At 41.8% G+C, this 27,890-nt stretch overlaps 1 protein-coding gene across 3 annotated transcripts; it reads right to left on the bottom strand.

Moving 5' to 3' along the window:
• On the bottom strand, positions 1 to 22,953 carry map3k4 (mitogen-activated protein kinase kinase kinase 4). Of its 3 annotated transcripts, none has more exons than XM_006800776.3 (27): positions 22,730 to 22,953; positions 15,393 to 15,583; positions 13,881 to 15,286; positions 12,226 to 12,486; positions 11,907 to 12,059; positions 11,669 to 11,826; positions 11,415 to 11,531; positions 11,206 to 11,305; positions 10,946 to 11,029; positions 10,573 to 10,842; positions 10,322 to 10,471; positions 9,799 to 9,960; positions 9,113 to 9,246; positions 8,517 to 8,595; positions 8,348 to 8,426; positions 6,025 to 6,121; positions 5,608 to 5,730; positions 4,224 to 4,324; positions 4,051 to 4,131; positions 3,738 to 3,929; positions 3,580 to 3,650; positions 3,361 to 3,477; positions 3,123 to 3,282; positions 2,902 to 3,024; positions 2,414 to 2,520; positions 1,007 to 1,186; positions 1 to 916 (listed from the first exon to the last, which is right to left on the bottom strand). In XM_006800776.3, exons 1-27 carry the CDS (start codon positions 22,759 to 22,761, stop codon positions 896 to 898), a joined length of 4,749 nt encoding a protein of 1,582 aa, XP_006800839.1. In that variant the 5' UTR covers positions 22,762 to 22,953; the 3' UTR covers positions 1 to 895. The 3 variants fall into 3 exon arrangements, with proteins under 3 accessions (XP_006800839.1, XP_006800840.1, XP_006800841.1); XM_006800777.3 differs by lacking the exon at positions 22,730 to 22,953 and adding an exon at positions 22,457 to 22,621; XM_006800778.3 differs by lacking the exon at positions 5,608 to 5,730.
• Between the last annotated feature and the right edge of the window lie 4,937 nt (positions 22,954 to 27,890).

The raw sequence follows: 27,890 nt of genomic DNA, 5'->3' as shown, positions 1-27,890 counted from the left end.
TTCTTTAAAAAAAGAGAGTTCATTTATTAATATTGTTTGTACATGGCAAACACCGTGAGAGCAGCAGAGAACCAGAAGTTGTGTGTCAGTGTCTGTGTTCGGCCGTGAGGATGTTTTATGTTCAGCAGCAGGGAGGAAGAGCAGGCCCCGTTTCTCCTTTTCTTTGTAACGCCTTAGTCACATGAACAGCTCTTCACTGGCGGCCAGTAGACTTGAACATTGCTCCAACTTGACATTTTCTCCTCAGCAAAGGCAAAGAAAAATAGAATAACAAAAAAAATATCCTTCCCAGTGCCCACGCTTGCCAAATAGCAAGCAATACGATTTGTTGATTACATTTGGATGGTTCGTTTCATAAAGGTAAAGCAGCCTCTCCTTCCATTCTGAGGCCTACCACACCTTTTCAGTCTCAGAGGGACAGACAAGCAGTAACTCCACTGTCCCCATGGGTAAACAGTTTAAAAGTGCTATAGGTTTTGCCCCACCCCCAACCACCTGTCCATTCCCCTTTGTTAAAAAAATGAAAGGAAAAAAACAAGTATTCTTCAATGCCTTTTCAGAGATCTCTTCACCAGTGAGACCAAACAAATGTGGCAATAGGTATTTAACTTTACAATATTGTTTATACAGGAATTAAAACTAATTCTTTTTTCTGTTTTTACAGTATATACAGTCCCACCCGTCCTCTCTCAGTCCATAGATAAAGACACAACAAATCAATACTATATAGATCCAGTTGTCCTCTGAAATGATACTGTATTACTTCCTCAGTTTAAATCCATGTGCCTTCAGCAGTAACCTCCTGCTTCTCCGTGTCCACAGTTCTCTTTTCTTATTTGAACATGTACAGTAGTGCTTTAACTTGTAAACTTTAAAGCCACACAGGAGGTTTCGTTTATTCTTCATCCGTGCAGACCTGAAACAGATGCGAGGTCGGGATATAATGTGAATTCCATGGAAATATTTAATTACAACTTAGAAATGTTTAACCTTCTCAGCATCTCACCTTAACAAATGGGTGGTCAAGCAGCATGCTAGCTGTCCAGCGTCGTTTGGGTTCACTCTCCAGACAGTGACCGAGGAAGTCCTTCCCTTCTGTGCTCAGCTTCTCGGGGATGGGAGGTTTGTGGCCCATGCCCACTTTGTACATGATCTGAAAGTTGTGCTCGTACTCATGCCAGGGCCTCTGCAGATAGAAAAGTACAAACACGAGTTACTTTTTTTTACTTGTGGTTTTGAATTTTGTTAGGTGAGTTTCCTGAAGTGGTTTACAAAAAAAAAAAAAAAAGGTTAAATCATGCTTAACAAGCAATATGTTTTGTAGTTTGGGGACAAACATGTCATTAGCAACAGTAACCATGCTCACTTCACTCTGGAAGTGGTTTTTGCACAAGTGGTCACAGCTCAGACTGAAACAGCACCCTATAGCTAAACACTAGAGCTGCCAAAGTGGGTCATTTTGACCCCCTTACGCAGTTTCAAAATTGTGTAACTTTTCCTAAAATAGTATTATTCAAAAATACTGAATTTTAGACTTTAGACTTCAAAAAATAAGAAATGATGACCTTTACCTCAAACCATGGAGGATGACATTTTGACGCCATAGAAAATAATGTAAAACCACTACTACGGCATGCAGGTTTACAGATTGTTTACAAACATGATGTGCTGCCATAACATGAGCTACAGCTACATGTGATTGATAAATAAATATGGAGAGGACTGTAGTTAATAATTGCTGCCAGGCTGAGGATGGGATTTTGAGCCAGAGCAGAGCGGGTCAGAGCGGAGGAGTGTGTGACTAAACATGTGGAGAACCGGGCGAGTTGCTGGCTTTTCTGAACAGCGGGGGAACCGTAGCTGAGTCCACAGTGTGGAGAACAAATCTGAGCAAATAAAGAGTAAAATCCACAGAGCAGGGGCAAGGTGGAGCAGTGTGGAGGCTGGATGAGGTTGCATGTTTGGTGGCAGATGTGGTGGATGTGGACAAGATGATAGGCTCTGATTTTTGTTTTTTTTTTACTTTTCATTTTTTCCATTGTAATAATGTAATTGTTTAGATGTGTTAGCTGTTGTGTTATATGTTATATGCTTTGTTTATTAGTTTATTCTAATGTGTATTTTAACGTTGCAATCAATGATCTAAAACATTGATAAAACTAATAAAACCTCTAAAAATTTAAACTTAAAACACTCATTTTGTAAAATTCTAAGTTAAAATTAGAAAAGTTAAAATTAGAAAACAACAGCAGTGGTGGTCACTGCCACCAGGATGGCTCAAAATGACCCCTGCGGGCAAGCTCAACATTAAACTTAATTTCCTTTCTAATGAAGTAGCTTACTAAAACTTGGAAAAATACCAGAGTGAAGCTTTGAAAGTGTGAAAAGGAAAACCCTCTCTTTAGCTTATTACCTTTCCAGTCACCATCTCAATAAGGACGCAGCCCAAACTCCAAATGTCTGCTGCCCGCCCGTGACCTTCTCCCTTCGCTCTGGTGATAACTTCAGGTGCCATGTATGCTGAAAGAATATCAACACACCTGATATTAATAGCAATAGTATGATATAATGCATAATAACAATGCAATAATGATTTGACAGAAATATTAATGCAGCACACGAAAATGTGAAAATTATGCAAAACTGTAAAAATCACACATTTTCTACAGGAGACTGCGAAAAAACAAGAACTTTCTGTTATTTAATTGTTTATCTATTACTTTTTTACTTTGGTGTTGTATTAATGTTCATGGGGGAGGTCTTTATCAGAAGCAAAAGCTGCAAAATGAATGAAAACACAGTGCTCTTTCACATTTTTCAAAGCCGTCCAGTGAGCCAGACTGAAGTCTGTGGCGGGACGATTATCATATTTTGACACTGCAGGTTTATGTAATGTGTTACCTGCTGTTCCCAGAGTGCTGTTCACCTCTCCTGGCATTGTGTGAGTGTTATTTCTCAACTTCACTGAGCAGCCAAAGTCACCCAGCTTAATCAGGCCTGATGATGTCAGAAAGATGTTGGCTCCTGATGGGGACGAAAAAACAAAGAGGAGGGTCAGGAAACGGTTGCTGATCATAAAAGGGAAAAACAACAGCGAGATAGAATAAGTGCATGGCGCTGACCCTTAATATCCCGGTGGACAATGCCGTGTTCATGCAGGACGTTGATGGCTATAGTGATCTGTTTGCTGTAAAGCCTGATGACATGCTCCTGCAGCCCCAGCCGGGATACCTCCTCCAGAGTGCCCTCGTCACAGTACTCCATGAAGATGTACATCTCCTCCTACAGGTGAGCAAACAAGCATTAATACCACACCACTTCCACGTGCCACAGGTGGCTTCCTGAACTGACGCTTCTTACCCGGTGAAGCTCGACTCCGAAGTAGCGCACGAGATTCGGGTGTTTAATGCCTTCGAATATTTTCAGCTCGTCTGCAGTCTCCTTGATTGTTTTGTGATCGTTTGGTTGGAATCGGATCTTAGTGGAGGCAAAAAAAAAGAGAATGAGAAATGTCTGTTAACATCAACAGTCACTATGATCTGTTAATACGATTGAATTCCAACTACATGAAGCGCATACCTCCTTCATAGCCATCAGCTCGCCGGTGTCAACATTGATACAGGTATACACCTTCCCATACTGGCCCTCACCTGTGATCAAGCACAATGGCATCACATTTGTGTTTGCAAGAGTGTTAAACTGCATCGTAATCAACAACAGTCACACCAAAGTCGTACCTATCTTATTGCCCCTCTGCCACTTGAAGGTCACTTTCCTGAGCCCAACTTGCATGACGTTGTCGTACGACTTGGGTGTGTGGCACACCTGGCCGATGATGTTGCGTTGCTTCATCACGGCGTAGCGTTTCTCTTCGAATTTGCGAATGGAGAGACGGACGGCCTCCATGGGGCTTTGCCGCGCTGCTGTGTCTGAGAAAGGAGACAGGATTAATGTTTAAACCTCGGAAACATTTCTGCTGTGTGATTTAGTTAATAGTAGTTCTGTGACTTGTAGCACCAGATTTTGGTACCTATCCCTAAATAATCTCACCCTTGGACTGGCTGATGAAGGTACGGAGCTCCCAGCTTCTGCGTGAAGAACTGTTAGGGTCTCCCTTAGGATACGAAGGTTCTAAAGTAAGAAAGGAAAAGAAAAGACGATTCAGACAAGGAAGGCTAATATGCAAAGCAGATCAAACAGCATAGATCGCTGAAAGCTCCCACCTTCTCTGTCCTCTGTAGGGCTGGAGTGGCGGCTCAGAGACCTGAAATTCAACTCTGCTGCAACTGATGACAGCCGGTCATTCTCATGGAAACTGGATCCTCTGCAAAGACAAAGAAGAAACTGATGCAATGCTGTGATTCAATCAAAAACTACTTATTCAGATGGAGTGTTTCGCTCTGGCGCAAGTTAGTGCAATCTCATCTACCAAGAAGGAACTTTACTTTATAAGCTTTTTAACAGTACACTCTAGATACATTTTGCACTGAATGTTTTCTTTATCTTTAAATAAACGGAGGAAAATGTAACATTTTTTTCTAAAGGCATCTTAATTAAAGCATTTTTCCCAGACTTGCGTGCATAATGAAACTTAATACTGTAAATTACATGATTTAACAGATTACTAAAAATTCAGAGGAAAAGAATCTGAATTCAGGAGATGTTGAAGATTTAGATTAATTAGAGAGGGCCTTATGAAAGCCATTAACAGCTCAGCATTCATCAGTGGCATTCACACTTGAAGATAAGACCTTTAGTATGCATGCTCTGATTTCTGTACTAATGCACCAGGAATTCTAAAAGCAGTCAGTCACCAGCATCAAAGCAAGACAGATGTGGATAACACTAAAAAGCAGAATTCATAGCCAACTCCTTCAGTGAGGTAGTGTTCATTTTCACACCATGCACAACAATCACAGCCTCTTCCCTTAATCAGTAGACCTGTGGAAGTCTTCTTTTTTTGGAGTTGTTGACATTTTTGCAGGACTACATTTTAGGAGGCTACATTTTAAATCTGTTTTTTTTATAGCCATGCAAATCACTGTGTATCAAGCCTCGAGACTAGAATAATTGTAATCTTACAGGCATGCTATGAATTAATTACAAATACTTTAAGGTAAAATGGAAATGCCTTGTTATTTCATTTGATCTGAAGTCAAATAGCTTAAAAACGTAAGCAATTAAACTAAAACAAACAGACTGATCATCTGCATCTGTGATGCCCTGGTGTGGAGCCTGTGCGTGACTTTCATTGTACAACAGTCAATCGAATATTTCACAAAATTTCTCAAATATTGTTGGTTTATATGCAATCAGAAGGTTAGAAGTGTTTCATTCTTTACATTTTTTTAATTCACCGTTAAGGACATACACTGGCAGGACATCCCAGATTTGATAAGTGGGTAAACTACGTTTTGGCTTTAAACTCTTCAGTACAGAACGAAATGTCCTGGATCTTGCAGTTAATAAATAACATGAAGCATTTCCTCCTCCATTTACAGAAGCCTTACAAAAACATTTCTGACAGCTTTTGGGTTTTTTCCCCCTTTTTTTTGACCGAGCTGAGCTCTGACAACAGTTTCTTCTTTGGGAGGGGGGCAAAGCTACCTGACGTCATTGGGGGTGCTGCCGGGTGCTTTGGTGTGGCTCTGTTCCCCCGGTCCCTGAGGGACAGGGCGAGGGCCGTTTGGGAACAGCTGGTTCCGGAGATCACAGGGGAGACTTCGAGAGCTGTGTGGTGAAAAAACAAACTGAGGAGCGCTGCCTTGGGAGGTAAGGTGGCTTGCATGGGATGTGTGTAGTTATATGTAGGTATGTGACTGGGTGGCTGGTTCACGGACAGATATGCACACTCACTTACACACACACAGAGCACACCACACACACACACGCACAAACAAAGAAGCTCAAATGTTTCACAAGCTTAACTAGCCAGAAAAAACATTAGAAGGTAAAAAAGCAAAGCCATGCAGGACAGAGTTTAAACATTAAAAGAAAAAGTGTTGAAAAACTGCAGTCACCCACCTGAACCCTTCAGCATTAGGGATGATCAGAGGGGGGTTTGGTGGATCACTATGGCAACGACCCACCAACTTTACAGGACGAGGACTATTTCTGGGACCTGAAAAGAAAAACAACAAATGCTAAATTTATTCAATTGTCCAAACCCTCCCCCCAAAAACAGATCATCACTGGGTTTAAATCATGGGAATGAAAAATTAGTTAGCAGCAACAAGATATCTAAGTCATGTTTTTATAACTCCAGTGTGAAAAAAGTTGGAACACTGTATTAAACTGCAATGATTTACTAATCTCATAAAGCCATATTTTATCCTCAATAAAACACAGAAAACATATCAAATGTTGAAAGTGAGGCATTTTACTATTTCATAAAAGTATTAGCTCATCAATTTGATGGCAGAAATACATCTCAAAGATATTATATTGGGGTGAGAGGTAGACGCAGCTGGAAAGGTAAGTGGTAATAAAATAAAACTGCTTGAGAAAGCTTTGCTTCTAATGAGATTAATTGGCAGCAGGTCAGTAAAGTATTTTAGAGAGGCAGGATTTCTCAAAAGTGAAGATCAGCAGAGGTTCACCAATCTGCAAAAGACTGTCTACAAATTACAGAGCAAAAATCTAACTTAATGTATTGGAAGTAATTTAACTGATGATGTAATTTAATGTAAACTTTGAATATCTCATTATCTGCAGTTCATAATATCATCAAAGGATTCAAAGGGCACAAAGAGCAAGGTTGAAAATCAACTGGATACCGGTAAACTTTGGGCCCTGTGCCCCAAAAACAGACATGATCCTGTCTGGCTGTGAACACAGTTTACTGTAGGAGTCACAAAAGCAGGTTAAAGCTTTAACACGCAAACATGAAGACGTGAACATCGACGTGTGATCTGGAGATGCTGTCGTCTTCTTTGGGCCAGAAATCTTTTTAAATGAATTGAAGCAAAGCACTAAACTGTTCTGGGATCAGATGAATCATAATGTGAAAGTCTTTTAGAAAACCATGGATGCCACATCTTCTGGATTAAAGAGGAGAGGGGCCATCTGCCTTGTTATCCATGCGCTGTTCATATCTGATGGGTAATTTCAGCGCCTATGGAACTGGCAGCATCAATGCAGGTTTTGGAGTAACATATGCTCCCATCCATATGACTTCTTTTCAGGAATATTTCAGCAAGACAATGCTGAAGCGCATACTGCAGCTATTACAACAGTGTAGCTTTCTAAAAGAAGAATCTAGGTGCTGAACTGGCCTCCCTGCTGCCCGGACCTTTCTCCAGCATAAAGCATTTGGCACACCATGAAACAAAAAATATGACAAATAAGACCCAGGACTGTGGAGCAGCTAGAATCCAGACAGGACAATATCAGACAAGAATGGGACAATAGAGCATTTGTACAGGAAGAGGGGATGTTATGACTGTCCCCACTTTTTTGATTCATGTTGCTGTCATCAAAGTTAGTTAATCAATTTCATCAAATTAGCTTTTTTTCTACGCTTGATTGTAAATAAAATCTGGGTTTATGAGAGGTTTTCTTTACATTTTACACAACATCCCAACTTTAATTGATGGTCTATAATCAAATACCACTGTGCTGAACTACTTTACTCCATCAAAGACATGCATGTAGCAACATTTTGCTTTATTCTGGTACTAGTTTGCCAACTTCATATCTAATTTTCCAATAACATAACACCTTTTCCATAAAAACATTATTTGGTGGTAGAATTATTTTTCCATAAACACTTAATGTGCATTATGTAACAAGTAATGTCATAACAGGACTCCTCAGATTTTCATATTTTTACTCATTTACTTTAACCTCCTAGGACCTGGCGCCCACATATGTGGACAATCACATTTTGGGTTATTTAGACCAAAATACTCAATTTTGCTCTACAAGGGCCTGATATCCACTTACGAGAACATTATGCTGCTACTGTTCTATCAAAATTTTAAATGAATATCCTCATGTGGCTCTTATTTTTCCTAAAAACAAAAATTAGGTAAAAAAATAAATTTAAAAATCTGGTAATTCTTTGTTTTTACATTCATCGGGTCCCAATATGCCCAAATATCAAAGAGAAATCAAAAATGCATGCCGTGGAAGAGTTCAGCACTGAGGAGGTTAAAGAAGTTAAAGTCAACTTCAAGTCACACACACACTTTTTTAATATTCTATGTGAACTGAACTGTAATGTCACTGCTGCTGTGTCTGCTTTGTGTAGCAGTGTCCTCTCCATGGCATCCAGATTGTAAACTTGCAGCGTATAACCTGAAATCAATCCTGATATGGAAGATGCTATCGTGGAAAAGCTTCTTACCAAAGTACAGGCCAGTAACAGGGCTATGGGGTTTTCCAATCACATGTCCAATACATTCATTCATCAAGGCTTGTAAGTTCTGAAGAAACAAAACATAAATTTTCAGTTAGTATAAAAATACTGTATTCCAAGCATGCCTATTGTTTATGTCGTAGGAAACTATACTTACCAGGAAGTCATCCTCTGGTAATGCTGATATAAAGGCAGGCTCAATAGCTTGAAGAAAGTCAAAACCCTGAGTCGCCCACCTGTGGAAGCGAAACATTGTTAATCCGTGCATGCAAAAACAAACAACAACAGAATGTTTAGTTAATGATTTATGGGGGGGGGGAGGTTGGTTTTTTTAAGCATTTAAGACAGGAAGCACTAATATGACAACTGACTCATACCCAGAGTTAAGCGGGACTGTTTTTGTTTTGAGTATTTGTCACACTATTATTAGACACTATCCAAAATGTCATGCTTCTGTCAAATTCTTCACAGCATTAAGAGTGCAAGGTTGCCATAGTAACGAGTCATGGCTCAAAGGAAAAGCTCTTGACAAAGAGGACATCTTTAATGAACATTGTGATTTTTCCACAGTAAATAAATATGGCAGCAGCAGAATAAAAATCTTATAGCTTAATACTCCACCAGTAGGCCTGGATTTAGCTACAAAAAGCATCCCTGAGTAGCATATTGCAAACCAGAAGACTACCAAGCAGAGCAGATACTCAGGAAGGAGCACAGTGAACAATGTGTGTTCAGCTGATAGGAACATCTTACCTGGGTTTGGTGCCCCTGCCACTCTCACATTTGGTCAGAACATAGGTCATCCATTTGCGGGCAAAAGCTATGTAACGTTCCCCGATCCTCTGCCTGAACTCTCCTGACATCAGACGCACCACCTCCTTGTGATACTGGAAGCAAAAAAAGAGACTGATAAGATGCTAAACAACTGTGCAAAAGTCCTGAGTCATTCCTTCATTTCTTTGTATTTTGCTTCTAGGGAGCCAGACTACATTACAGTTACATTACAGTGGTTCTCCTGGCTTTTTGAAGGTCTTTCAAAGTTTTTCTTTGGGCACTGGCTCCTTTTTTCATTCATTTTCAGTCCAGTCTTTATACCTGACTGTTTTCAGAGGAAATTTGTTTCGTTATATTTATGAAATAAGTCATAAAAAACTGAAAGATTATCAAAGTACAGTCAAGTTGATTGAGAATGGAACAAAAGGCAGCCAACATCCAAAGAATGCCCTTCAAAAAGCCTGAAAAACTATTCCTATGCCTTACCATGCATTTCCATGTATGTTTCAATAAATCACTGCTTCTGCTCAAAGAGTTTGCACAGTACTGTATGTAGCTGTACTTCTCCGTTTGAGTGCATTTATGTACTTAAAATAGCAAGCGTGCGGCAACAGGAATTGAGACACAGCATCTGCCACACTTTTCCATTTTTTCCAGTCTTTTACCTCGAAGGCAAAGTTGTAGCCTTGTGTCATCGCCTCCCTGTAGTAATGATTCAGAGTGGCTGACTCGGACTCGTCGATCTCGGCCTTAAACTCTGTGGTAAACATGTTATCTACGCGGTCAATGGCATGCCTTATCTTAATGCATAGCTGCAGTGCCTCATTCTGTGAAAGGAGAGAGAAACACGAGAAAAGAAAGAGACATGTTTAAAACCTTTTTCATAAAAATGATTATTAACGCATGTGTTTATTATCAAGTGCAACCGCGTGAGATTTTTATTTTGAAAGTAACAGATAAAGTTGCTGAAAGTTTAGTGGCTTCCATTTAGGAAGCACTTCTAAAATATGACCTGAAAATGACTCTGTTTCTTCTTTTTATCTAATGTTAATAGGGCAGAAATTCAGGGTAGCTGACAGCAGTTGCTATAAAAACAGATTTGAAAGTAGGACACCGACATGCACCTGTCTGCACAACAACACAGAATAAACCATGGGTTAGATGTCAAGCATGTGGTTATATAAGCACCTTGAGCTCTTCCAGAGCGCCCGCGATGAGGGGCTGACTCGATGTTTGCTCTCGGTTAGGAGTAAGCACATCCTCCATGGACTGCTGAAAAACCTTTCTCTGAACCACCAGGTGAGCTGACTGCATCACTATCAACAGCATGTTCTCTACCTGAAAGCATATCGAACCATCGTGAGGCACATAAACGTCAGGTACAAACAGGCAGATGCACACACTTGCACGCAGAGACTGAATTTAGAAATGCCACAAACCTTCATGGCCCTTAAAGTGTCAACAGTTTCCATCTGTGGGACCAGCTTGAGAAGCTCTCCATCCCACTGAGCCCAGTCAGAATCAGTAGTGGAATCCCCAGCTTTGTGTTTACTCATGAGCAGGTAGGCCTCGTCCTCAGCGATTTCATCTGGCTCTTTAGAACAGTCTTTGCCAGCTGCAGCATTAAGAAGCTGCAGGATGACGGGTCGCTGATTCATCAAGCCGCAGGGGACAAAAACCTGAAGCTCTTCCAAGCCCGGAATCTGAACCTGAGGGGGGGGAGGTTAAACAGTTACATAAATAACCCCAGGGCAGAAGGAAGATCAGAAACTGGCAAAATAAAATGTAATAAAAGCAAAACAAAATAAACACCTTGACATAGTTTCTTTTCTTCAGTGCCTCGAGGAGACAAGTAACACCGTTAGTGATAGTGAAATCTGCAGCAACCTCCAAGTCCTGCAGAGAAGGGTGCAAACAAACTATGTGTCAAAACACACAATCCCGGTGCTTCGGTAAACAGAGAAAACAGGGTCACAGACAAACTGCAAAGCCAGTACTGTTGCATCTTCTTTTTTTCTTTTTAAGTCAAGGAAGTGAATATTCTGTCAGTTTGTCAGTTGTCAGTTTCTCACCTTACGAAGCATTTTGGCAAAGCCCAGGGCCTTAGATGCTCGCTCTCTGGCCTCGTGGAACAGCTCTTTAAGAGACCGACTAGTCTCAACAACGGACCGCCTGCAAAAATCAAAAGCTTCAGAGTTTAAAATCAAAATGCACTGGGACAAAAACATCAATAAAAACTTGATGAAATCTTGAAATCTAACAACTCCATCATCGTCCTCACCTGATCTCATCTGAGGCGGTGCTGTCATCCGCACTTTCCCAGAATTCATTATCGCTCTTTTTCAGACCAGCATCGAGGAACTCTCCAGTGGATTTGAGCAGCATCCCAGCAATGTCACTGCAGAGAGCAGAACACTGCTCAGTTTTATATAAATGATTAATAAACTTCTGCAAGCAGGCGCCGTGACTAAAACAAGAATGCGGTCACTCGGTTTTAAAAATGGCACATTTCTGACCAACTGCGGGTTCACTCACCAGAAAAGCTTCCCAGACTGGGCCTCTCCTCCACGGATGTAAGGAGTGATGACCTTGGTGAAGTGCCACTCCTCTTCCAACAGGTTCTTCAAGCTATGAGAGGCCTGAGGCAGCTGCTGCAACATCTGGATCCAGCTGTGCATGTAGTCAAAGTAAACCTGCACAAAAAGCAGCACACGGTGAATAATCACAAACTACAGTTTGAAAATAGAGGCGGGAGAATGGCTGGGAAACTTACCACCAACATCTTGTGAAGATCTTCTTCAAACTCATCAATATTGGCGTTTATTTGCAAGCCCTGAGCGTCAGTCACCACACCATGCAGCATGAACTGATAATACTGCTTCATCAGAAGACCTCCTTTAAGGACCTCTTTACACTCGCGCACCAACTGCAGAGGACAAGCAAATGCATGTAAGAACACTTGTGTACAACAAATGTTAAGGCTAATTGTTCACCAAAAGTTTAAACTGCATGTTTGCAGGCATCACAGGACTGTTGAGAAGTTATAAACTAAAACCGAGGAGAAAAAAGCAAGGACTTGGACAGCTGCTTGCCTGTTTGATACTGAGCAGCGAGGGCTCTCCAGCGGGCCTCTGTTCAAGTCGCAGTTTAAGGCATTCATGAATGACGTTGAGGAGGACTCTACACAGTACGAGGAACGCTGGCCGGAAGGATGGAAGATCCATGTCCAGCAGATCCGCCCAGGACACCTGGTCCGCTCCGAGCTCAGGGTCAGCAGGACCGCTGCACTGACCATGTCGTGACAGCTCAGGCAGGTAATCGCTGTACAGCATTGGGTCTGGAAAGTCTGCAAACTACAAGTGGAAGAGGAGTGTGAACTTAATTAAGAAAGTCTCGGGGGAAGGGGACTTCTCGTAAGCTCCTACCTGTAAGAACTTCTCGAAATGAGGTTTCCTCAAGTGACTAATTAAATTATATTAACATACAAACAATATAACGAGTTGCTACACTGCTTCTGTGGACAAAAATGCTATTCAGCTGTTTAGAACTAATTTACTGTATCATTGCTTTAACTGGGAAAAACACACACACACACACACTGAATTCTACTTCTGTCTGCTCTGTTATTCACAATGGGTTGCAACGGCAGGCAGCTCTGCATGTTTGATTTTTCTCACTGATGGAAACCCTAAAAGGAATTGTTTCTCCGCGTGGGGTCAAATCAGGGATCTTTTGCTAGTGCAAAGCTCTATACTACGTACCCTTTTGTCTACAAAGAACGTTGTTACTGAAAAATGCATTTGATTATCTTATCTACCTGGATGACTGAGAACCTTCACAGACATTTGATTATCTTGTTTCACTGTTAACAATAAATTATGATTGAACAGATGTTTGGGAAATAGTCTGTTACAATCCACAGCATGCAAACAATGCATAATATAAACCAATATATTAATTGGCAGAACCTCAAAGTATTTTACTTTAAATAAATTAAACAAAGGAAATAATTAGCCTTTCATCAGCATCTGAAAAAAAGTTGGCAAGCAGATGTCCAGCTAACCACATCTCACAGACTACACTCCTTAAGGGCAGCGCAAACATAACCCCCCTACTTAAAACTCTATACATATGCTAACGACGTGCCAGGTAATGCAGATGAGACAAGTCAGCCCAATTGTTTGTGACTTGACGTGAGTAGGGGGTTTTACCTGGGCTGACTTGTGAACCCCTTTTGAGTATTTGGTGTTTACAAGCCATTACTATTCTCAATGACAACTTAAACTACCAATCCAATTTTAGAAATCAATGTATCAGTATCTATCAGTAGAATGATACTGATAAATCTTTTATATCTTTTTAATCTTTTCTTCTTTTATATTAAAGATTCAAATGACCAAAACAGTCACAGCAGCTTAATTAACCAATTATATTTAACATACAATGACGATCACACTTCAAATAATTCTGTTGCAGAGCTTGTGGTAAAATTAATTTGGTTTTAATTTGTTTAATCATTTCTATAACTTGGTTCTATTTTTATTTTGTTTATAAATATTTTGTAAACAAGAAAAGGCTCGATCAGTAAAAAATAAAAAACAAACAAAACATCATATGGCTTTTAATTGATTTATAGAAAAGTAACTAAGTCATTAACCAGCAGGGCCTGGATATATGACACACCCAGATGTAGCTTTACTAATGGGACTCCTTTTTATTACTAGATTTCTTAAAATAACAGCCTCACCTCTAGTGCAAGAGTGTGGCGGAGCAGTGCTGCTCTGGACCTCTGAAGAGAGCGATCCATCAGTTTGTGCAGTCTGAGGATCAGTTTACGTAGTCCCATCTGTTTTAGAGCTTTATCCACAAATGGTCTGTAGATGGATGTTGGGCAGAACACCCCTCCTCCCACGGATGCTTCTGCATTTCCTGAAGTAGCATTTGGAAGAAATTCATCTTCGGACAACAAACGGGCAAATTTAGGAGTCAGGGTGGGAGACAACTCGCCCTCTGTGACAGGACTCGCTTCTCCATTGTCCTCGCCATATCTGTCCTCGACGTCACTTTCTGTGGTAAAAGTGGTTATCGAGTCGTTCTCGTCGTCGTCGTCATTCTCTTCATCTTCGTTTCCGCGAGAACAGCGAGGTGAAGGGATCTCAAAGACGGGCCACCCGATACGGGATAAGTCATGGATGCCCAACACTGTGGCCATAACGCGCAGCTTCTGGTTTAGGTCCTGGGTGATATTGAGCCACAGACAGAGCGCCTGCACCCTGCCTTGAAAGTCTCGTGCTGCATACTTTTCGTAGTCCCTTTGTAAGGCCTGCAAAGAGGGGTACAAAGCTTCCACAGACTCCAGCAGTTCCATAACTCGCTTGACCTGCTCAAATGCCAGCCGCTGACGTTGAAGATGCTCCCTGCAATCAGCGCCAGAGCCAAGAGGCTCTGCTGCATTCATTGTTGATGAGGGGCAGGCCCTAAAGCCCCAGGGATCTACTCCACAGTGGTTGCTCTCTGCTACAGTAGGCTCCCTCTTCTCTTCACAAACTAGATCAGGGACTCTCTGATAGTCCTCCTGAATTGCTTGAGACTCTGAACACTGAGCCCCTCTCAGGCTGTCATAGTTGACTTTAAAGTGCAGAACCTCGTTAATGATGTCAGGGATAGCTTGGCGGGCAGTGAAAAGGAAAAGGTCTTGGTCACCGGTGGAACGCCGTGCGTGCCATGCCTGCAGCTCCAGCCAAATAACCTCATTATTGTGACCCAAGTAAGGCATGTTCTCCAGGCCTCTCTGCTCCTTCTCTTTCCTCTTGGAGGACATAGACGTGAGCTTGAGCAGCAGCCGCAGAGTTTCAAAGAATTTGAGGCGATCAGCAGGACAGTCTGTCCTTGAGGTCTGCCGGTGGGTGCGGGACATATGGGGCATAGACACAGGAAGACTGCGACTGCAGCCCAAACTCAAGTAATGTTTTCTGGTTTCCATGAGGGGCTTTGAGAGGGGATCCAGCATAAATGAGCCTTCAAATGTCTTCTTGTGGTCTCTCTCTGTGGAGCGCTGTGCAGACCTCTGCTTCTTGCCCTGTTTGTAGCTGTGCTCCTTAGATGTCTCCACTGCCTTGGGACTGTCCTTCAGGGCAGATGAGCTGGCGTCAGCTGGGAAAAGAAGCAGACTTCCAGTCAGAACACTGTGTGCAAAACCTACATGTAATGTGGGGTTTCTAAGTACACATTTATCTGTAAAATCGATTTACTAACTTACATTTGTTTGGAGACCCCCCAGCGCTCCTCCCCTGACTGTTCCTCAGGTGTTTGCTAGACATGTGTTTCACCTGACGGGCGTTATATGGAGGTGATGTCCCATACAGAGCTTCCTCTTCCTCACTGGGAGAGTCACAGGATTCAGCCACTTCTTGGCTCCGTAGGGATGCATCTTCCACTGGCTTGGCCTGCCTGTCAGGCATGAATGACAACAGAAAAGACAACCCATTGGTCTGAGCAAGATCTGCATATTTAAATTAGACTGGCCTATATGCATAAGAACTGTTACTGGAACAGAAACTAGATTTGGAGACACAACGACTTGGCATTATGAAACCATTTCATTCATATCACAAGCACGACCTAAGAAATGTGTGCACAAGGTCAAACAGTGCTTGTCTGTTTGCACCAATAACAGACTGTGCAGCAAATCCCGAATGCCACAGGAGACAGGCTGCTAAAATGCAGCTAGACTGAACGTCTGCTACTACCCACAGCAGTGACGACTTGTCTGCCCTGGAGGGGGAATCTCTCTGGCTGCAATAGTCTGTGCATGACCACAGGCATCCAGGTGCAGGATATCAAACTGTTTGTGTGTGTCTTGGTAAACATATAGCTTGACCAAAAAGGGAGTTATAGTAACCCATCATTAAATCTGTCTAAGTCATACTGCACAGTCGCATGCAAATATGGTTCTTATGCAAAACAGCATAACACCCCCAGGAGATTCCAGTAAATCTTGAGGAAACAATAAATATTGGATACCACAGGCGCTTACCAGCATTCTGAAAGGCTGTAGCAGCTAATTCTGCAGAAAGGAAAGATTACAAACACTCGAAACACTCCCTTGTGGGAAAAAAGGGGGAAAAGGGGAGGGGTAGTAATGTGGAAGAGCACCACGCCTTTCCAGATTACAATGTCAAAGCTCTGTGCCCTAAGACCTTTCTGAGAGGTTTTTTTTAATAGGATTAGAGAGAAAGGTTACAAGGGCTGACCCAGCCAAAATAAAACAATGGGGAAGAAGGGGAGGCAAATGAAAACAGGTGATATCTATTATATTTATGCAAGTCACCATGTGTGCCTCTGCTGATCACCTGACTCAAAGGCATTCCCCTACACGTGCCTGTTAGCCTGTGTGCCAGCAGCTTCAAACGGGGGATGGGTGTGTCGCTGTCACCTGGGGAGTGTGACAGCCCCCCCCCGCAGAATGCCTATCACACATACACATGCAGAGAGAGAGAGTGTGGGAGTAGCTGTGGAGCTACAGTGGGGCAAAAAAGTATTTAGTCAGCCACCGATTGTGCAAGTTCCCCCACTTAAAATGATGACAGAGGTCAGTAATTTGCACCAGAGGTACACTTCAACTGTGAGAGACAGAATGTGAAAAAAAAAAATCCATGAATTCACATGGTAGGATTTGTAAAGAATTTATTCGTAAATCAGGGTGGAAAATAAGTATTTGGTCAATAACAAAAATACAACTCAATACTTTGTAACATAACCTTTGTTGGCAATAACAGAGGTCAAACGTTTACTATAGGTCTTTACCAGGTTTGCACACACAGTAGCTGGTATTTTGGCCCATTCCTCCATGCAGATCTCCTCAAGAGCAGTGATGTTTTGGGGCTGTCGCCGAGCAACACGGACTTTCAACTCCCGCCACAGATTTTCTATGGGGTTGAGGTCTGGAGACTGGCTAGGCCACTCCAGGACTTTCAAATGCTTCTTACGGAGCCACTCCTTTGTTGCCCGGGCGGTGTGTTTTGGATCATTGTCATGTTGGAAGACCCAGCCTCGTTTCATCTTCAAAGTTCTCACTGATGGAAGGAGGTTTTGGCTCAAAATCTCACGATACTTGGCCCCATTCATTCTGTCCTTAACACGGATCAGTCGTCCTGTCCCCTTGGCAGAAAAACAGCCCCATAGCATGATGTTTCCACCCCCATGCTTCACAGTAGGTATGGTGTTCTTGGGATGCAACTCAGTATTCTTCTTCCTCCAAACACGACGAGTTGAGTTTATACCAAAAAGTTCTACTTTGGTTTCATCTGACCACATGACATTCTCCCAATCCTCTGCTGTATCATCCATGTGCTCTCTGGCAAACTTCAGACGGGCCTGGACATGCACTGGCTTCAGCAGCGGAACACGTCTGGCACTGCGGGATTTGATTCCCTGCCGTTGTAGTGTGTTACTGATGGTGACCTTTGTTACTTTGGTCCCAGCTCTCTGCAGGTCATTCACCAGGTCCCCCCGTGTGGTTCTGGGATCTTTGCTCACCGTTCTCATGATCATTTTGACCCCACGGGATGAGATCTTGCGTGGAGCCCCAGATCGAGGGAGATTATCAGTGGTCTTGTATGTCTTCCATTTTCTGATGATTGCTCCCACAGTTGATTTTTTCACACCAAGCTGCTTGCCTATTGTAGATTCACTCTTCCCAGTCTGGTGCAGGTCTACAATTCTTTTCCTGGTGTCCTTCGAAAGCTCTTTGGTCTTGGCCATGGCGGAGTTTGGAGTCTGACTGGTTGAGGCTGTGGACAGGTGTCTTTTATACAGATGATGAGGTCAAACAGGTGCCATTCATACAGGTAACGAGTGGGGGACAGAAAAGCTTCCTACAGAAGACGTTACAGGTCTGTGAGAGCCAGGGATTTTCCTTGTTTGAGGTGACCAAATACTTATTTTCCACCCTGATTTACGAATAAATTCTTTACAAATCCTACCATGTGAATTCATGGATTTTTTTTTCACATTCTGTCTCTCACAGTTGAAGTGTACCTCTGGTGCAAATTACTGACCTCTGTCATCATTTTAAGTGGGGGAACTTGCACAATCGGTGGCTGACTAAATACTTTTTTGCCCCACTGTACATGCAGGCAGACACAGGTCAGAACACCTGCTGAAAATGCTGCATGTGCAAGATTAGCTGCAATCACGAATACCTGTTCTCACAAAACAACCGTCATTCTCAGGGTCACTGCAATAGTACAGCCAGTTTCTGTTCATGGAAAATGTCTCGAATTATTTAAGCACTTAGAAGCTCCCATCTTGTGAAACAGCCTATAAACTCAGATGTTAACTTGTTGGACCTACCGACTTGAATGCTTTAGATATGTTCTCGTAACTTCACTGGAAATAAGCCCTTTTGTTTTAAAATATTTGAAATTTTTTGTCAATATCTCTAACAACCCATTAATCTCTGTGACAGCACAACCAGCTTACCCAGAACAGTCGCAGAACAAATCGCAGATCAACCCTTAAATGAAAGCACACTGACTTCATTATGAATGTACTCTATGAGTGTACTGTGAGGGAACTTGTTCTGCAAGAGACGGACAAAACGCCGTGCAGTACTTTTCAGTGTGCATGCACAGTAGGCAACTGTGTTCCTTACAATAAAGGCATTAATCACAACAACAGACACATGAGTTTGGTTTTTGTTATGCGATAATTGAGACAGGTATCAGGAAGCTGCAAGAAGAAAGCAGATTTACAAAAACTGCTGAATGCTGAAATACACACCGTACTCCTGCATTAGTACAAGAACGCGTTTAAAAACCTGTAATGCTTCAAAAACTCCTACGGCATTGTGTGTGCGTGCGTGTGTCACAAGTGATCACATTGTGTGCGCATTTGTAAACATTCGAACGCCTGGATGTGTGTGTGTGTCCATGTGAGAAAGAGGACAGAAATAGTACATACATGTGAGCGAGGGAATGAGACCAAGTTTTAAAAACGTACTCCTCTACGCAGAACAGAGTGATTCAATCATTCAGGAATGAGAGCGGAACCAATGACGCAACTGGGGCCGGTTGTTTGTTAGGTTGCCATGACACGCTTCGAGCACAGGCTGTGCCGTTGCAGGAAGGGATACGCAAATTTGTCTTGTGAATTTCTTAACCTACTTACAGGCTGCACAAAGTTACCAGCATGTGTGTCCTGCAGTTAACCATAGCAGCACTGTGGTCTTCAAGCTGTCCCTGCCTGGCTGCTGATAGTGAATAATCACTGCAGATGGTGTCTGGCTGCTCTCAATGGCTCATCTGATGGCTCATTGGGGCTCCCATAAAGGCCAGTGGAATGCTAAAGCCCCAGGCAGAACACTAAGTGAATAATAAACGGCACAAAAATCGAGAGTCTTTTCTGTATAGTGACTGAAGCAGAGATACCAAGGGCTGCCAGAGTCGCGGGGGGGCTGACCTTTGACACCAACCATCCACACTATTGTACCAGCAAGGGGCTCTCTATTGTATAACGGTGACACGTGGCCCGTGAGGCCCACGGCTGAATACCACACAGCTGGTTAGTGAGCACACTTGCTCACAATGCCCAAACTAAAGGGGACTTTTGTTTTTGTTTTTTTTTCCACAGAGAGGAAAAGGAGGAGAAGGTGGTCGGGTTTTTGTAAGAGCACACTTTGCTTTAATTAGGTCATGCTGCCATAACTGATGCCTAACTGGTAGGCTAAATACAGTTTTGAATTACCCCCCCACCACTGTAAAAAGCATGCATCTGCGGGGTACTAATTTCAAACCATCGTTCACCGCTCAGCGCATAAGATTAAAAAGCAATTGGTGTGCTCCGTGGAAATGCATCACACGTGTGCGCAACATTAAGCATTCCTGATGTGCTGTTAACGCCTGATAAACTGGCAGAGCTGAAGCAGCAATCAGTTTTTGCATCGTAAGCTGACAGAATTCAGAAACAATGAACAAGATGTACTTCACCACACCCTTTGCTGGAACAGCGTGACCTCCCAACTTCTCCTGCATGCACTAACTATGCAAAGCACACTGTTAATGCACAGCTAAGAAGTTTGATTTTGTCACTAAACGCACCCTGATTCATAGCTCCAGAAAAAAAAAGTGAACTTATTTCTAAAACACTGCTTTGATTACTATCTGGACTTGTACTTTGCTCACCACAGGGAACAGTCTTGGTCTAAGAAAAGACTGCACCAGCGGCAGCTAAAGCAGACGCTGTTTGCACACTGTCGGCTGGAGCGCGAGTTAAATGCTAAATGGTGTAATGACATGTTTTTCACCTTATGACGCATGCATTATAAATGCGGTGAAAGCAGCAGTCTGCTCCACCTTTGAAACGTAATCTGAAACTGCAGAGAGAAACAAGCAACACCTCTTTTAGTTTCAAACTTGCACCCTGTCCTGCAGCTGTGCACATTATAAAGCATGTATTCAAAATAGACAAACATGGTATTCAGCGGTGCTTAATCATTTTTATTACACGGTCGCTCTCCTGCATTAGCAACATCAGTTGCCAAAGTTCAGCAGTTACAAAAGTGCTATTGTTTAAAAGGAAATGACAGATGAGAGTGGCAGCCTGTGAGAGTGTTAGTTTCTTTCTCTAAAGCAGGTGTGGGCAAAGACAGGATGCAGATAGGAAATGCTAGAGGATGGTCCATCTGTATTCTACAGCCTGTGCTCCTGGCAAAAGCGAGGCATTAATGAGTTCTGCCCAATGCGCGCCTACGGGGCTCCAGGCAGCTATCTACTGCACATAGCACACCACATCCTGAAATCTCTGGAATGCTTGTGAGCCACAGTGTCTTCAGACTGACTTTGAGAACAAGACATTATTGACAAAGGACCTCTGTACTTGCAAAGATAGGGATAGCCTTCAACTGCAGAGAGAACACATAACTGATGTTTCTTAAAATAGCTGTTGGTGCGAAACAATCTTATATAAGCTCAAAGAGGTAGATAGCTGAGAAGACTAAAAGCAAACTTATTTGTTGTTGTCTTTTCAGTCTGCAGTTTAAATGTATATGCAGAGCCATGCATCATGGAGCATGCTAGAGACTGAACTAATGTTGCTTCTGTGCAAACCTTGCAGCCTGGAACATGTAAACTCTGCTGTTTACAAGTTTTGCTGGCAGTTTATAGTAGTCCCATTACTATAGAAACAGCAGGAAATCAAACTCTGCAGGAGAGACAGATTTAGACTCACTTAAAACATTTGTTAACTAGTAAAACACCGCTGAGCGTTTGCGTGAGCTCCCCTAGAGCAACGGTTACCTTTTCATCTGCTGATGCACAAACTAAACGTGGCCTAATAAGCATGTAAGTAACATCAACATAACCAACATGCTCTCAGCAATAATGTGGCCACTGGCTCATCAACTTTCTTCATGCAGTCATGTCGGACAGCAATAACCCTAACTCAGGGCCAATGTTGCACAATCACGCGAGCTGTTTGTGTATCCACTTCGACTGAGTGACCACAAAAGCGCAAGGTAATAACAAGTGGCTGCTACGCAATCATTACCGAAATAGCCACCAAAAAGGAAAAGACTGGCTATTTACTCAAAAAATGGGATTATAGCAGATGACAAGAGCTGATCCAACATGAAAAATGCTTCTCGCTCTGCCCCCCCCCCCCCCCCCCCCCCTCCCAAAAAAAACTGCATGAGAGGAGGAGGAGGAGGAGAGGGGAAGACACAACAGCAGATTCCTGAGGGTCTGTCGCCAGCGGTCAGGGGCAAACACTGCGGCATTTCGATTACCAGATGCGCCCATATTGAAATCTCCTGAGACTCTGGTTAAAACGCGGTCTCCTGCGCGATTGCACAAAATATATCGCGCACTAACTTTGCACTTGAGTGCATACAGTACGCCCAAACATCCGCAGCGCGGCACGTTTGCGACATGTTATCAACCACACTCTTATTCCTGCAGTAATAGTGAGCCAACATGAAATGCACCAAGTCTGAAAGCGCAGATTCAACGTCCAGCACCGGCGCCGAATGTACCCACGGAGTTAACAATAACAGTGAAGCAACATGCTAGCTACAGTAGCGAAGTTTTTGCTTTTCTGTTACTGGAAGGGAAATGCACAGCTCGGCGAGACAAAATAATAAAAAAAAATATATTCAAGTCCCCATTTAGAGCCCTGCAGTGCAAAACTAACGCAGTTTCAGCCTCCTCAGTTTCTGTCAACAAACTTGCGCCTGAACAATAAACTGACCAGCGGCGGCTAATGTGGATGTTAGCTAGCTGGGACTGTTGCACTGTTATAGCGGTTGGTAATTGTTAATAACGCTACCTCAGCATTTGATGAGCATTTTTGCCTCTCTCACGGCCAACAGAGGACTGCTTGGGAATAAATTATATGCGGCAAGCTCCCCCGGAAAGTGTTTCTCCAAAAAGTTTACAACTAGTGTTCTGCAAATGCATTAACTGCACGGGTATCACTATTTGACAGGAAGTCGATTTCAGCTGGATGCGCAAGCGCTCCGACTGCAGTGTCATGGCTAGCTCACTATTCGGCAACTGCGAAATCCTGGCGATAAAGTGTCTGTTCAACGAAATCGCTTACCTGCTGGGCTTGTTCCGATCCGGCGGCTCCATAACAAAGCGGTGGCTCCTTATTTCAAGCTGTGCATGGGCTATACCATGTCTTAGCTATATCAAATACACTTTGCACCGCTAAATCTCTGCAAAGGAGGTGGATTTTGTCTCTTTACAGCACTTTTTATCCGCCGGTACAGTCGACTCTCGCTTGTGCGTATGCTGTCGCCATCTTTCCACCGTTCATTGAAGGAGGAGTGCCACAGCCTTGCAGCGCTACGGCAACTCGGAGTGATCATCTTCGGCCATCAGTGCAGGGTCGGAGTGCTCGTTTTTATCCTCAGAGAGCAATCGCAGTTGTCGCACTTACAACAGTCATCACATTGTCACCACTTGACTGATATGATGAATCCTCGAAACCACTTGTTATACAGAGCTGTGAAAAAAAAGTGTTCATTGCGTGAAAAGACTGTGGTTGCGTTTGGTTATTTTTAATTAAAAGTCCACGAGTGGGTGTGTTTGCGACAGGATAGAAAAAAATAAATAAATGAATTATTATTAATGAATTTCATCTTCATTGTCATGGATCCTGTGTAAAATCTGGTGAACATTCATATGTAATTCGTGGACTAATGCGAGAATTACCTAAATAAAGACAATATAAAAATACATGGCTTCCTTTCTTTCTCCTTTGTAAAATGTATAAAATGTAATGTACTAATGTATGAATCACAACACTGAGAATGACTGGATCAGTACCATATGTTCTTTCTCTTTAAGCAGGAAAGTGAACTGCTGACATTACTGCTGAGATAAACAGCCCTCCCATTTTCCAGAGAAGACTGCAGTGATTACTTCTCTGTGTGTGTGTGTGTGTGTGTGTGTGTGTGTGTGTGTGTGTGTGTGTGTGTGTGTGTGTGTGTGTGTGTTCATGTGGAGACGCTTCACTTTTGCTCTGTAAAAACTTAAAAAATTTTAACATTGATATTATGAATATATGATATATGAGTATGAATAAGAATAAGCACAAATCAAATCAAGTGCCTTTTGAATTAAGGAATGGCACAGGGAAACATGTTTTAAGGCAAGATAACAATCAGATTAGTCCTCATTAAAGAAGAAAATGGGCACAGTTTCATGAATGAAGTGTTAGTCTCCTTCTTCAGTGATTATTAACTTCATCTGTAACCAGATAAGGGGACTAGGCCATCTTCATGGCTACCAAGGTCTCCATAATCATGTTGTGTAATGAAATCAAAAGTTGTTTTCCTGTGATTAATCACCTTCTTATCTGTGTTTTCTTGAGATAAGAAGATGACTCTCTTGCCTCATCAAGAGAACATGCATGGCAATAGATAATGTAATTAAGAAAATCATTCCAACCAATCTCAAACCCAAACTCCGTCTGCATCAGTTCTACTTGTCCATCTGTGAGAGTACAAGAGCATCTGATAAAGTTATAAGGCTTATCCCGGATTGTTACCGCAGCTTTATTAGCTGGAAGTTTAGTAGGAAATCACTTCAGTGTGAACTGCTGACACACAAAAACACGAGTTATAAACCTGGAGTTGTCAAAATTAGAATCCACTGAGCACATCATTATGTTCTTATTCACACTGATAGAAAACTTCCTTGCTGACCAACTTAAATAAAATGTAGTGTTTATTTTTGCATAGGATTATTATGCAGATCTTAATCTATAGTCTTTGTATAACAGTTTTCTTTAAAAAATAAATAAAAGTAAAGTCAGCTCAGTTCTATTTTTTTCTTTGGTCTTTGTACTGGAGTGTTTAATATATTTTACTTTTTATATTACTCAAAGTGATATCCTGCTTTTTTTGCAACTCATTACTTTTGACTTGCATGAGAACATGAGATCATCTGATCCTTGTGAATTTAGGAACTGGCCTTACTCATGGTGTCACGGATTTGCTGATGCAGGAAAATAAATCATCTGACCCGAGCAACTGAAATGTAAACACAATATTTATGAGGACAGTTTCCTTAAGCTTTTATCCACAATGTTTTTTTTCTTTACCTTTAAAATAAGACAGAATATCCTGGAATTTAAAAAAAATTAATTCAAATAATTCAAATAATTACCGGCAACTGCAGAATTTTAGCAGAAAATGTGATCCAGGACAATCCCATCATATTCTCCCAGTTAGCAATTATACTGTAAAAGAGTAGGTTGAACAAGAGACTGTGTGTGTACCTGAAATGATTAGGATTACACATATCAATCGTCTTGTTTTTTCAAGAAATAAAGGTAACATATAAAAAAACGGTACATTCATGTAATTATACAGTAAGTATCTTTAATTTTGTGACAAAAACTCCCAGTGCCACAGTAAATGTTGCATGTAAAAATAGGTTAGGTTAAGATTAAGGAAGTTTTTGTAAAGTAAACTGTCTCTAGGGGTGTAAGAAAAAAACAAACAAACCAAAAAAACCTTCTGTGAGCAAAAGTGTAACAGGAACAAAAAAAAAACCACCCAAACAAACAAAAACACCCAGAAGCTGTTGGTGCTGATATGGTTAAAGAAAACATTTGAGATCCATATGTTAGACGAAAATTTAAAAAAAAAAAATGCTAATTTTGCAGAAGATCTAATGATCTGTCATTATTTTTACTTTCTCAGTTTTGACAGCAACAGTTTTGGTTGCATAGAACTGAAGAAAGCCCTTCTAATTGTTGACTCATGCCTGCCACCTGCAGGTCTCTTGCTGGTATGCCTCGCCTCTCAGTGACAATAGATTTGTGCTCTCTGCGTTCAGGTTTTGCAGCCGTGTACCTTGGTAGCCCAATGTTCGCTCTGCTGTTCCAGTATTACCTGGTATGTCATCTAATAGAGTTATTACTGTTTCATATCAAACCCAGCAGCATCTTCAATATCCTTCATCCGGCGCCTGTGTCTCTGGTAGTAGAGCAGGTTGTCTACCAATCAGACTGATGGTTTGATCTCTAGTCCATATATCCTCAGGTAAGATACTGAAACCCAAGTTACCCCCACTGCATCCATCAAAGAGTGAGTTTGTGTGTGAATGTAAGAAAAAGTGCTTAGATGTAAAGGAAAAGGATTGGGTGAATGAGACTTGCAAATAGAAAGTGGTCTGGGTGCTCAAACTGAGTACAAAGGTTGTCACTCGGTTTACTTTCTAGCTGATATAATTATGTTATCTACATATTGCTAACTCAAGGCATCAACACCCTGCTGTATTTCAGATTGTAGTTAAATATTTTTATTTTGCAAACACAACATGGAGCCTCAAGATATAAATTCATATTTTAAATTAATGCTTTATTAGGAGATTGGATGTATGCAACTGTATTCAAGATTCAAAGTGTTTATTGTCATGTGTCACAAGAAAAAAGGCATTTCTCTGTGCAATGAAATTCTTTCTTTGCTGTCCATCCACAGATGCCGATTAATATATACAATAGAAATAGAACATATAAATACAAATAGTACAAATAAATAAATGAAGACAGAAAAGCAGACAAAATATGGAGATGTGAAACAGAGATGTGTGCAAAAGAGCTTTAGCTTAATATGCTGGCTTAATTTGCAGGATGACTTGATGTGCAAAAAATTTTAATATTACTCTTCAAAAAAAGGTCAGCTGTTCAAGAGTCTGATGGCAGTGGGGAAGAAGGAGTTGTTGAGTCGAGATGTTCTGGATTTCACACTTCTAAACCTTCGTCTCGAGGGCAGAAGTGTGAACAGTCCATGTTGGGGGGGTGTGGGGTCTTTGAGGATGGAGACAGCTCTCCTCCGGACTCTGCGATGGTAGATGCTCTGCAGAGAGGGCAGCGGAGTCCTGAGGATCTTCTCCACAGTTGTTATCACTCTCTGCAGGTGTTTGCGGTCCATAGCAGTAGTGCTGCCGTACCATGCAGTGATGCAGCTGGTCAGTGTGCTCTCCACAATGCAGCTGTAGAACCTGCTGAGGATCTTGGCTGACATACCAAATTTCCTCAGCCTCCCCAGGAAATACAGCCACTGCTGAGCCTTCTTGATCAGCTGTGTAGTGTTCAGTGACCAGGTGAGGTCCTCAGAGAATTAGACACCCAGGTACCTAAAGCTGATCACCCTCTCCACTTCAAGGCCCTGGATTAATAGCGGCTGATGAGGCCTCCTCTTCTTCCTCGTGTCCACTATCATGTAATGTAATTCCTGCACTTGTTACAAAGTGTGTATGATGCAAAATCTGAGCCCTCATGCAGGAATAACACTGGGTGACTATCAGAAATGCCAATTTTTAACTGGGTGCACAGTTCTCAGTATTTATACACTCGAAACTAACTATTTATGCCCAAAATGATGATTTTATGAAATTTAAGTACATGTAAATTTAGTAATTTTTTCCATTAGTACTATGGAAAACGTTAAATTAAATGGAATCTGGGTGCTCTACCGGTCTTATTTGGATAGGTGGCGCTCTTATTTGAATTTGTGTTAACCTAGGTTAATTGCATAGTCTTTTAATAAATAATTTATTGTCATTCCTCTCCCATCGGTCTCAGTTACGTGACCAGGATCTCTCCTGTTCTGTGGAAAAAGAGAAGCAATTAAAGATTTAGCTACTCATTGCTCAGGCGTTGGAAACAAAGTGAAGAGTTTTATATAATCTGATTTTAAACGGTATATTGTACAAGCAATCCCGCAAAAACTTTTAAAAACTTGAAAAACTTTTAAAAAATGCTGTGTGACAGGAAAACACTTCCAGTAACGCAAAAACATATTTTCGAAGGGCAGGTAACTTTAAAGAAACAAAAGTAGATGTTTGACAGGGTAATCCATGCATAATGACGGTTGATGCATCGTTGTAAACCATACCACACCTTTGACTCAGTATTTTTCCTTTCTATGTCATCAATGCAAAGAACACTCTTCAGTAAGTACAACTGTGAGTCGCCCTTGCGTATTTCGGCTGTATGTTGCCTGATGGTGATATATATATATTTACAATGGAACATATTGGACATGTCACTTCTATCTGACATATTTAGTTGTTATGTCTTCCAAAATATTCTTGTTTCATTTTTAATAACAATGATGTAACACCCATTCTACCTGCATTAGCTTTAACTTTGATATTTTAGGTATTATGTCACTACAAACCTCAGTTCATGTGATTGAGATCTGGCAGCCAGGAGTGGACCAGCAATGGGCCGTCATTCTGTA

Source organism: Neolamprologus brichardi, chromosome 13 (assembly GCF_056152115.1).
Source record: "Neolamprologus brichardi isolate AB-2024 chromosome 13, ASM5615211v1, whole genome shotgun sequence".
Lineage (NCBI taxonomy): Eukaryota > Metazoa > Chordata > Actinopteri > Cichliformes > Cichlidae > Neolamprologus > Neolamprologus brichardi.
Note: the sequence above shows the minus strand (reverse complement) of the source record. Positions and strands in the feature narration are given on the sequence as shown.

Excerpts from the sequence above, each read along its gene's own strand:
- map3k4 (XM_006800776.3), bottom strand. The coding sequence starts at position 22,761 with ATGGAGCCGCCGGATCGGAACAAGCCCAGCAG. Across the intron at positions 8,427-8,516 it reads TACCAGAGGATGACTTCCTG|AACTTACAAGCCTTGATGAA; the intron begins GTAAGTATAGTT and ends TTGTTTCTTCAG. Across the intron at positions 3,478-3,579 it reads AGCTGATGGCTATGAAGGAG|ATCCGATTCCAACCAAACGA; the intron begins GTATGCGCTTCA and ends GCCTCCACTAAG.